Here is a 12,503-nt window from a genome sequence, read left to right as displayed (position 1 = left end):
TAATAGTCCATTTTCCCCCCGGTTCTTCTTCCTCCAACTGAAATCTTTCTCGATTGACAGTCTCTTTGAACAAGAAGGTCTCTGCACGATCCGTCCATTTCTCTACGCCTCGGCATTTCTCTTTAAAGTCAGATACTTTAGTTCAATTTGATCACAGAGTCCCTTGCAATTCTCCAAAACAGGAGCATTGGTTATCACAGCTTTCAGGTTTTCAAATGCTTGTTGAAAGTCCGCTGTCCATTGAAATTTTTGACGTTTCTTCAGCAAGCCCATCAGTGGAGCAATCACGCTACAAAACTTTTGCACAAATGTTCGATCAAATCCACTCATGCCAAGAAATCACATTATTTCCCGTCGTCTTGAGGGTATCGGAAACTCCTCAAGTAAAGTGACTTGGGCTTTTCCAAATTCACTTTTGGCTAGGTTTGTCACCAAACCCGCCTCCCGAAGTCGATCGGATAACTCCATCAGATGTTTCAAATGTTCTGTCCATGTCTGGCTGAAAATTACCAGATCGTCGATGTATACCGCCCAATTGGGTAATCCTGAAACGACTGTGTTAGTTAACCGTTGAAATGTGGCTGGGGCATTTTTCATGCCAAATGGCATAACTTTGAATTGCTGTATACCATCTGGAGTCATAAAAGCTGAAATCTCCTTCGCCCTTTCGGATAAAGGTACCTGCCAGTAACCTTTAAGTAAATCCAATTTGGAAATAAAAGCGGACTGTCCCACTTTCTCAATGCAATCCTCCAAAATGTGGGATACGAAGTCTGTTCTTGTAACTGCAGTCACCTTTCTATAGTCTACACACAACCGTTGGGTACCGTCTGATTTAGGTACCATCACTATGGGTGAGCTCCATTGGCTGCAACCCACTTCAATTATGCCATTTTTAAGCATACTCTCAATCTCTTTGTTAACCTGTGCCAATATTAAAGGGTTAGGTCTATATGGATGTTGTTTGATTGGAACAGCATTTCCCACATCTACATCATGTATAGCCATTTTAGTACTTCTCAATTTATCTCCACAAACTTGCCCATGTGATATCAATAACTCTTTCAGGTCAGTTCGTTTTTCCTCTGGAAGATAACTCAACAATTTATCCCAATTTTTAAGAACATCCTCATTTTCCAATTTAATTTGAGGTATGTCAAATTCACAGTCATCTGGATTTGGTTCGTCACTTTGAGTTAGAATCATTAAAACCTCCTCCTTTTTCTCTCCTTCCCTTTTAAAGTACCTTTTAAGCATTTTCACATGACACACTCAGTGAGTCTTTCTTCTATCTGGTGTTTTATCACATTCACCTCATTTAATTTCCTTTCAATCTGATAAGGTCCACAAAACCTAGCTTTTAAAGGTTCACCTACCACTGGTAACAATACTAAAACTTTATCTCCACTGGCAAAACTACGAACTTTGGATTTCTTGTCCGCTACCCGTTTCATCACATTTTGTGCAACTTTCAAATGTTGTCTAGCCAATTCACCTGCTCTATTTAATCGTTCCCTAAAATTTGACACATAATCCAATAATGTAATTTCCGATTTCTCACCTACCAATTTTTCCTTAATCAATTTAAGTGGTCCTCTTACCTCATGACCAAAAATTAGTTCAAAATAACTAAATTTGGTTGACTCATTAGGTGCATCCCTAATTGCAAACAGTACGAATGGAATTCCTTTATCCCAATCCTCTGGATAATCGTGACAATAAGCCCTTAACGTTGTCTTTAATGTCTGATGCCACCTTTCTAAAGTTCCCTGCGATTCTGGATGGTATGCAGTTGATTTAAATTGTTTTATTGCGAAGCTATCCACAACTTCTTTGAATAATTTTGAGGAAAAATTTGATCCTATATCCGATTGTATTTCTGTGGGTAGTCCATATCTAGTAAAGAATTTAAGTAACTCCTCCACAATCTTTTTAGCTGTAATATTACGTACTGGAATGGCCTCTGGAAACCTAGTAGACACATCCATTATAGTCAAAAGATATTGATTCCCAGTTTTTGTTTTAGGAAGCGGTCCTAAGCAATCAATTAGAACCCTTGTAAAAGGTTCCTCAAATGCTGGAATGGGTATTAAGGGTGCTGGTTTTATCACTGCTTGAGGTTTCTATATCACTTGACATGTGTGACATGATTGACAAAATTTAACTACATCTTTATGTAGTCCAGGCCAATAAAAATATTTCTGGATTTTAGTTTGAGTTTTTCTTACTCCCAAATGACCTCCCACTGGTACCTCATGTGCAACTCACAACACCTCCTTTCTATACCCTACTGGCAATACTATTTGATGAACTTCTGCCCACTTTTTATCCGCCTGCAGATGTAAAGGTCTCTATTTTCTCATCAAGACATCACTTTTACGGTAATAACACTCTGGTATACACTCAGATTCCTCTTCCATGTATGCTTTCTGATACATCCGTTGTATTTCTATGTCTTTTTGATGTAACTCCGCCAATTTTCCTGAACTAAAAATATCCGCCTCATCCCCCACCGGTTCTTGTTTTTCTTCAACCCTCTGATCAAAAATAGTTTCTGATAATTGCACTTCAACTTCATTGTCACTCTTTAATTTCTCCTCTTGTCTTAACCTGTGACTTTGCAACCTTGTTACTACACAATCCGGAAAACCAGCCGGGGCTGGTTTAGCACACTGCCGGGGCTGGTTCAGCACACTGGGCTAAATCGCTGGCTTTTAAAGCAGACCAATCAGGCCAGCAGCACAATTCCCAAACCAGCCTCCCCGAACAGGCGCCAGAATGTGGCGACTAGGGGCTTTTCACAGTAACTTCATTGAAGCCTACTTGTGACAATAAGCGATTTTCATTTCATTTCATTTCAAAATCCCAGGATATTCGTCCTTCAACACTTCAGTTGTCTGATTTTCCACTGGCTTATCAACCACAGTAGGCATCACTCCCACCTGCGATCCAGCTATATCATTACCCAAGTTAAACTGTATTCCTGGACAAGATAGTTTCTCTATTACTCCTACTACCACTTCACCACTCTTCACTGGACTTTCCAACCTTACCTTATATAATGGAACACTACTCCTCTCACCCTGAATTCCACATATTACCACATTCTCTGGCAACATTCTTCCCAAACTACTTAACTCCTCATCTCTTACCATTAAAGATTGACTAGCTCCCATATCTCTTAAAATTGTGACTTCTTTACCTGCTCCTCCTGATACACATGAGTAAACTTTACCCACACAAGTAAATTCTTTAAAGAGATCTGGCACCTTCTTATCAATCACCTCTTGATCAAGCTGTACAATATTTTGCACTTCCTTCACTTCACTTGGGCTTTCCTTTACCACTCTAACAAACCCCACTGTCTTATCCTGTTTTACCACATCAGCCTTCCCAATGCTTTTCTTCCACCACCAACACTGTGACTTTACATGGCCCAGTTTATTACAGTGAAAACATTTGAAACTTTTCATTTCTTTTCCACCCTCCTGGATTTCTTTTTTAATCTGAGGTACACTCTCCTTATTATCTCCCATCAGATCACCTTTACCTTTACCACTTGAGTATTTCTCATGTCCCCAGTTTCTATCCCTCACAGGCTGAAATTGATGTTGGAAACCAAGCTTTGATTTATGAACTAATTCTTAATCATCTGCCATTTCTGCTGCTAATCTCGCAGTTTTAACCCTCTGCTCTTCCACATGAGTTCTCACTACATCAGGAGTTGAATTTTTAAACTCCTCCAAAAGTATAATTTCTCTGAGAGCTTCATATGTTTGGTCTATTTTCAAAGCCCTTATTCACCTATCAAAATTACTCTGTTGGAGCCTTTCAAACTGCATGTATGGTTGACCAAATTATTTCCTTAAATTTCTAAACCTTTGTCTGTAGGCTTCAGGCACTAGTTCATATGCACCTAAGATGGATTTTTTCACCTCCTCATACGTCCCAGATACCTCCTCCAGTAGTGATGCAAACACTTCACTAGCTCTACCTACCAGCTTTGTTTGAATCAGTAATACCCGCATGTCCTGTGGCCATTTCATATGTTTAGCTACCTTATCAAATGAAATGAAAAAGGCTTCCACTTCCTTCTCGTCAAACCTTGGCAATGCTTGGACATATTTAAATAGATTCCCACCAAGCCTTCGACTTTGACGCTCTTTCTCACTATCCTGATCACTATCATCCAACCATACGTTTCCCTTTACGTCTGCCAATTTTAACTGACTGTCATGTTTCATGGCCATTTTCTGAAGTTCAAACTCTCTCTCTTTATCTTTTTCCCTGATCTGCATCTCCCTTTCTCTTTCTTTTTGTTCTGCAAGGGCTATTCTTTCTTTTCTCCTTTCTTCTCTCTCCTTTTCTTTTTTTTTAATAAATATTTTATTGAAAATTTTTGGTCAACCAACACAGTACATTATGCATCCTTTACACAATATTATAACAACACAAATAACAATGACCTATTTTATAAACAAAAAATGAATAAATAATAAATAACAAAAATGAAAACTAACCCTAATTGGCAACTGCCTTATCACAAGTAACACTCTCCAAAAATATAATTTAACAGTCCAATATATAATTATCTGTCGCAACGACCTATACATATTATACAGTATATATTAACAACCCTGAGAGTCCTTCTGGTTCCTCCTCCCCCCCCCCCCACTGCCCCCCCCCCACCCCCCCCCCCCCCGATCCTGGGCTGCTGCTGCTGCCTTCTTTTTTCCATTCCATCTATCTTTCTGCGAGGTATTCGACGAACGGTTGCCACTGCCTGGTGAACCCTTGAGCCGACCCCCTTAGAACGAACTTAATCCGCTCTAGCTTTATAAACCCTGCCATGTCATTTATCCAGGTCTCCACCCCCGGGGGCTTGGCTTCTTTCCACATTAACAATATCCTGCGCCGGGCTACTAGGAACGCAAAGGCCAAAACATCGGCCTCTCTCGCCTCCTGCACTCCCGGCTCTTGTGCAACCCCAAATATAGCCAACCCCCAGCTTGGTTCGACCCGGACCCCCACTACTTTTGAAAGCACCTTTGTCACCCCCATCCAAAACCCCTGTAGTGCCGGGCATGACCAAAACATATGGGTATGATTCGCTGGGCTTCTCGAGCACCTCGCACACCTATCCTCCACCCCAAAAGGTTTACTGAGCCGTGCTCCAGTCATATGCGCCCTGTGTAATACCTTAAACTGAATCAGGCTTAGCCTGGCACACGAGGACGACGAGTTTACCCTGCTTAGGGCATCTGCCCACAGCCCCTCCTCGATCTCCTCCCCCAGCTCTTCTTCCCATTTCCCTTTTAGTTCATCTACCATAGTCTCCCCTTCGTCCCTCATTTCCCTATATATATATCTGACACCTTACCATCCCCCACCCATGTCTTTGAGATCACTCTGTCCTGCACCTCTTGTGTCGGGAGCTGCGGGAATTCCCTCACCTGTTGCCTCGCAAAAGCCCTCAGTTGCATATACCTGAATGCATTCCCTTGGGGCAATCCATATTTCTCGGTCAGCGCTCCCAGACTCGCGAACTTCCCATCCACAAACAGATCTTTCAGTTGCGTTATTCCTGCTCTTTGCCACATTCCATATCCCCCATCCATTCCCCCCGGGGCAAACCTATGGTTGTTTCTTATCGGGGACCCCCCCAAAGGCTCCAGTCTTTCCCCTATGCCGTCTCCACTGTCCCCAAATCTTCAGTGTAGCCACCACCACCGGGCTTGTGGTGTAGTTCCTCGGTGAGAACGGCAATGGGGCTGTCACCATAGCCTGTAGGCTAGTCCCCCTACAGGACGCCCTCTCTAATCTCTTCCACGCCGCTCCCTCCTCCTCTCCCATCCACTTACTCACCATTGAAATATTAGCGGCCCAATAATACTCACTTAGGCTCGGTAGTGCCAGCCCCCCCCCCTATCCCTGCTACGCTGTAAGAATCCCTTCCTCACTCTCGGGGTCTTCCTGGCCCACACAAAACCCATGATGCTCTTTTCAATCCTTTTTAAAAAAGCCTTTGTGATCACCACCGGGAGGCACTGAAACACAAAGAGGAATCTCGGGAGGACCACCATCTTAACCGCCTGCACCCTCCCTGCCAGTGACAGGGATACCATATCCCATCTCTTGAAATCCTCCTCCATTTGTTCCACCAACCGCGTTAAATTTAACCTATGCAATGTGCCCCAATTCTTGGCTATCTGGATCCCCAGGTAACGAAAGTCCCTTGTTACCTTCCTCAACGGTAGGTCCTCTATTTCTCTACTCTGCTCCCCTGGATGCACCACAAACAACTCACTTTTCCCCATGTTCAATTTATACCCTGAAAAATCCCCAAACTCCCCAAGTATCCGCATTATTTCTGGCATCCCCTCCGCCGGGTCTGCCACGTATAGTAGCAAATCGTCCACATACAAAGATACCCGGTGTTCTTCTCCTCCTCTAAGTACTCCCCTCCACTTCTTGGAACCCCTCAATGCTATCGCCAGGGGCTCAATCGCCAGTGCAAACAATAATGGGGACAGAGGGCATCCCTGCCTTGTCCCTCTATGGAGCCAAAATATGCAGATCCCCGTCCATTCGTGACCACGCCCGCCATCGGGGCCCTATACAACAGCTGCACCCATCTAACATACCCCTCTCCAAAACCAAATCTCCTCAACACCTCCCACAAATAATCCCACTCCACTCTATCAAATGCTTTCTCGGCATCCATCGCCACTACTATCTCTGTTTCCCCCTCTGGTGGGGCCATCATCATTACCCCTAACAGCCTCCGTATATTCGTGTTCAGCTGTCTCCCCTTCACAAACCCAGTTTGGTCCTCGTGGACCACCCCCGGGACACATTCCTCTATTCTCATTGCCATTACCTTGGCCAGGATCTTGGCATCTACATTTAGGAGGGAAATAGGTCTTTAGGACCCGCATTGTAGCGGGTCCTTTTCCTTCTTTAAGAGAAGCGATATCGTTGCTTCAGACATAGTCGGGGGCAGTTGTCCCCTTTCCTTTGCCTCATTAAAGGTCCTCGTCAATACCGGGGCGAGCAAGTCCACATATTTTCTATAGAATTCGACTGGGAATCCATCCGGTCCCGGGGCCTTTCCCGCCTGCATGCTCCTAATTCTTTTCACCACTTCTTCTACCTCGATCTGTGCTCCCAGTCCCACCCTTTCCTGCTCTTCCACCTTGGGAAATTCCAGCCGATCCAAGAAGCCCATCATTCTCTCCCTCCCATCCGGGGGTTGAGCTTCATATAATTTTTTATAAAATGTCTTGAACACTCCATTCACTCTCTCCGCTCCCCGCTCCATCTCTCCTTCCTCATCCCTCACTCCCACTATTTCCCTCGCTGCTCCCCTTTTCCTCAATTGGTGTGCCAGCAACCTGCTCGCCTTCTCCCCATATTCGTACTGTACACCCTGTGCCTTCCTCCATTGTGCCTCTGCAGTGCCCGTAGTCAGCAAGTCAAATTCTACATGTAGCCTTTGCCTTTCCCTGTACAGTCCCTCCTCCGGTGCTTCCGCATATTGTCTGTCCACCCTCAAAAGTTCTTGCAGCAACCGCTCCCGTTCCTTACTCTCCTGCTTCCCTTTATGTGCCCTTATTGATATCAGCTCCCCTCTAACCACCGCCTTCAGCGCCTCCCAGATCACTCCCACCTGGACCTCCCCATTATCATTGAGTTCCAAGTACTTTTCAATGCACCCCCTCACCCTTAGACACACACCCTCATCTGCCATTAGTCCCATGTCCATTCTCCAGGGTGGGCGCCCTCCTGTTTCCTCCCCTATCTCCAAGTCTACCCAGTGTGGAGCGTGATCCGAAATGGCTATAGCCGTATACTCCGTTCCCCTCACCTTCGGGATCAACGCCCTTCCCAGCACAAAAAAGTCTATTCGCGAGTAGACTTTATGGACATAGGAGAAAAACGAGAACTCCTTACTCCTAGGTCTGCTAAATCTCCACGGGTCTACACCTCCCATCTGCTCCATAAAATCTTTAAGTACCTTGGCTGCTGCCGGCCTCCTTCCAGTCCTGGACTTCGACCTATCCAGCCCTGGTTCCAACACCGTATTAAAATCTCCCCCCATTATCAGCTTTCCCATCTCTCGGTCCGGAATGCGTGCTAGCATCCGCCTCATAAAATTGGCATCATCCCAGTTCGGGGCATATACGTTTACCAAAACCACCGTCTCCCCCTGTAGTTTGCCACTCACCATCACGTATCTGCCCCCGTTATCCGCCACTATAGTCTTTGCCTCGAACATTACCCGCTTCCCCACTAATATAGCCACCCCCCTGTTTTTCGCATCTAGCCCCGAATGGAACACCTGCCCCACCCATCCTTTGCGTAGCCTAACCTGGTCTATCAGTTTCAGGTGCGTTTCCTGTAACATAACCACATCTGCCTTAAGTTTCTTAAGGTGTGCGAGTACCCGTGCCCTCTTTATCGGCCCGTTCAGCCCTCTCACGTTCCACGTGATCAGCCGGGTTGGGGGGCTTCCTACCACCCCCCCCTTGTCGATTAGCCACCCCCTTTTTCCAGCTTCTCACCCGGTTCCCACGCAGCTGTATCTCCCCCAGGCAGGATTAGTACATAAAACTCCTCTTTCCCCCCTTTTTAACCCGCCTCGTCGCCCCCCACATTCGCCCCACCACTTTGTTCAAACGTTCTTTTTAATAACCCGCTCATTCCAGTTTTTCTTCCACAATAAAAGTCCACGCTTCATCCGCCGTCTCAAAGTAGTGGTGCCTCCCTCGATATGTGACCCACAGTGTTGCCGGTTGCAGCATTCCAAATTTTATCTTCTTTTTATGAAGCACCGCCTTGGCCCGATTAATGCTCGCCCTCCATCTCGCCCCCTTCTGCACTCCAGTCTTGATAAACGCGGATCACCATGTTCTCCCATTTACTGCTCCGAGTTTTCTTTGCCCATCTAAGGACCATTTCTCTATCCTTAAAACGGAGGAATCTCACCACTATGGCTCTGGGAATTTCTCCTGTTCTCGGTCCTCGCGCCATCACTCGGTATGCTCCCTCCACCTCCAACGGACCCGCCGGGGCCTCCGCTCCCATTAACGAGTGCAGCATCGTGCTCACATATGCCCCGACGTCCGCTCCCTCCGCACCTTCAGGAAGACCAAGAATCCTCAGGTTGTTCCTCCTTGCGTTGTTCTCCAGTGCCTCCAACCTTTCCACACATCGTTTCTGATGTGCCTCATGCGTCTCCGTCTTCACCACCAGGCCCTGTATGTCGTCCTCATTCTCGGCTGCCTTTGCCTTCACGACCCGAAGCTACCGCTCCTGGGTCTTTTGTTCCTCCTTTAGCCCTTCGATCGCCTGTAGTATCGGGGCCAACAGCTCTTTCTTCATTTCCTTTTTGAGCTCTTCCACACAGCATTTCAAGAACTCTTGTTGTTCAGGGCCCCATGTTAAACTGCCACCTTCCGACGCCATCTTGTTTTTTGCTTGCCTTCCTTGCCGCTATTCTAAAGGATCCACTGCAATCCGGCCACTTTCTCCTCCTTTTTTCATCCGTATCCAGGGGGGATTCCCTTCTGGTTTACCGCACAGTGTTTTTAGCCGTCAAAATTGCCGTTGGGGCTCCTATCAAGAGCCCAAAAGTCCGTTTCACCGGGAGCTGCCGAAACGTGCGACTCAGCTGGTCATCACCGCACCCGGAAGTCCCTTCTCTCTCCTTTTCTTTTCCCTCTCTCTCTCTTTCTTTTTCCGCTCTCTCTCTTTCGTATTCACGCTGCTTTAATTCTTTCTCATGTTCCATTTGTTTAATTTGCAACTGAATTTTTGCCATTTCCAATGAGTCAAACTGTACCTCAGGCAACTTTAAATGCTTAGCCACTGCCATAATTATCTCATCTTTTCGCATTTTGTCAGGTAATGTTAACTGCAATGTTTTTGCCAAATCTAACAGTCTACTTTTAGTCTCTGTCCGTAAGGTACTGCGTGTGAACGTCTCCACCCCGAGAAACATCAGAGCCTCTGAAAGAGCCATTGTCTATAACACACATCCCACTTAAACTGGAATATCACACCTGAAAAGCAATCACAATATGCTCACCCCTCACTGTCTTTAAGCTCACTAAGCCAATCCAATAGAGAGACTTTTATCCCGGACGAGCCCCCAATTGTTATGGGTCAGGGTTTAGAGAACCCCAAAGTGTATCATGGAGTTCACCTGACCCACAACTTTTAATAGATTGTGGTATGGGGAGCACCCGGCCCACTCTACAGGTATGGTACAGCAGAAATGGATCAGTATTTTTAAAAACATAACAATGTTTATTCTATGAACTCAAGTTAACCTTTTTAAAACAAACAGTGAATATCTTTGAAACCATTAATTCAAATATACCCCCCAAAGAATACAACACTAAGTAATCTGTATGCTGTCCTTTTAACACTCAGAAGACTTAACAAACCTCTAAACAGAAGCACATCAGCGTTTACATTCAATACTGAAAAGATTTATAATTCTGAATTCACCAAATCATTAAGAGATAGTCCTTCATGGCAGAGAGCTCAGCACCCAAGCTTTCTCAAAGTGAAACTAAAAAGCAGAACCGGAGCTCAGCTCCACCCACACTCTGACATCACTGCAGTAACATGAGCAGCTAACCATTTCTTAAAGAGACATTCTCATGACATGGTACCTTGACTTAATTGCTATTCTTCCCGCTTGAGTTGCAGTACTGAATCTGACCAGACACTCTACCATGATGCACATCAAAAAGAAAAGTATCAATTAAATTAATGAGATATTTCAGCCCATCCAGGCCACTTGCCAAAACAGTCCATTGAACGATTTAACCACTCGACCTTAATCATTTCAGTGGTTAATCATTCAGAGTTTAAAAACCTTGTTCATCTTCCCTTTCCACCCCCTCCCCACAATGACAGGGGAACACCTTCTTGTTTTAGTGATCCAACAACCATCCTCCAACCTTGATTGGAGCTATCAAGCTTCCTAATTTCTGGGACAGCTTCTCATTGGATAAACCTGGATACAATCCAAGCAACAGCTTCAAAGGAAACAGATGTCAAAAAATTAAAATATCTGAATAGCACACATTGCCCTCCAGACAGTAACCAGGGTTCACCTTCTGATCCCTATTCAGTTTCTCAAAGTATCCTCGTGAGGCAGGATCAGGCTTGACCAGAATGTTCTCCATGATCAAATAACCTGCTGTCCTTCATTGTTCAGGCTTATAGAGGAATAAAGGCCAACTTGGTGAGGTACAGGAGGGTTGTGGAACTATACCTTAGCAAGGTCAGAGCCTTCAGAAGAGAAGGTAAGAATGCAAAGGAAGTCTAACTTTTGCCATTACTGCAGGTGCCTGTGAAGGAACCTTGGCTTGTTCAACGTGCCATTTAATCTTTGACAAGAATATTTTTGAAAATTTGGATGAGATCGCAGACGAAGAAATGGACATGTTGGATTTAGCCTTTGGACTGACTACCACGTAAGAAATTATTTCCCAACTGAGACTGCCTTCCAGTAATTGTGTATATTGTGGTCAAATGTCTTTCAACAACACATTTTTAAAGTACAGTCTTTCCCCTCAACACCAAAAGTGCGGAAGGACAGAGTCATGAGATTTGTTAGCTGCCTAGTAAATTATCCAAATAATTCTCCTTCATGTGTGAGCCTGGAGAATGAGTGTCAGTACATTATTCAGCCATGGAGAAGTATAGCTCTGTCCTCAACTGATATCCAGCTATTTTTACTGTAGGTTCCACCTTGTTTCTTAACTGTCTAATTGGAGCCAAAGAATCACATCAGTGACATTTATTCCCATTCCCCTTGGACTCCTTCTAGAACATAGAACATAGAGCAGTACAGCACAGTACAGGCCCTTCAGCCCACGATGTTGTGCCGACCATTTATCCTAATCTAAGATCAACCTAACCTACACCCCTTCAATTTACTGCTGTCCATGTGCCTGTCTAAGAGTCGCTTAAATGTCCCTAATGACTCTGACTCCACCACCTCTGCTGGCAGTGCATTCCACACACCCACCACTATCTGTGTAAAGAACCTACCTCTGACATCTCCCCTATACCTTCCTCCAATCAACTTAAAATTATGTCCCCTCGTGACAGCCATTTCCACCCTGGGGGAAAGTCTCTGGCTATCCATTCTATCCATGCCTCTCATCACCTTGTACACTTCTATCAAGTCACCTCTCTGCCTTCTTCGCTCCAGTGAGAAAAGCCCTAGCTCCCTCAACCTTTCTTCATAAGACATGCCCTCCAGTCCAGGCAGCATCCTGGTAAATCTCCTCTGTACCCTCTCCAAAGCATCCACATCCTTCCTATAATGAGGCGACCAGAACTGGACACAATATTCCAAGTGTGGTCTAACTAGAGTTTTATAAAGCTGCAGCAAAACCTCGCGGCTCTTAAACTCAATCCCCCTGTTGATGAAAGCCAGCACACCATACGCCTTCTTAACAACCCCATCAACCTGGGTG

The 12,503-nt window shown here is 45.1% G+C and overlaps 1 protein-coding gene across 2 annotated transcripts in view; it reads left to right on the top strand.

Moving 5' to 3' along the window:
* The window catches only part of fdx1b (ferredoxin 1b), a 73,970-nt gene that overhangs the window by 30,172 nt on the left and 31,295 nt on the right, over nt 1-12,503 (top strand). For both annotated transcript variants that reach the window (XM_072505580.1, XM_072505581.1), the window contains exon 3: nt 11,363-11,492. In XM_072505580.1, the coding sequence (XP_072361681.1) occupies nt 11,363-11,492 (130 nt within the window). The remainder of the gene's footprint in view (nt 1-11,362; nt 11,493-12,503) is intronic.

The sequence above is a fragment of the Scyliorhinus torazame genome, chromosome 5 (genome assembly GCF_047496885.1).
Source record: "Scyliorhinus torazame isolate Kashiwa2021f chromosome 5, sScyTor2.1, whole genome shotgun sequence".
NCBI lineage: Eukaryota > Metazoa > Chordata > Chondrichthyes > Carcharhiniformes > Scyliorhinidae > Scyliorhinus > Scyliorhinus torazame.
Note: the sequence above shows the minus strand (reverse complement) of the source record. Positions and strands in the feature narration are given on the sequence as shown.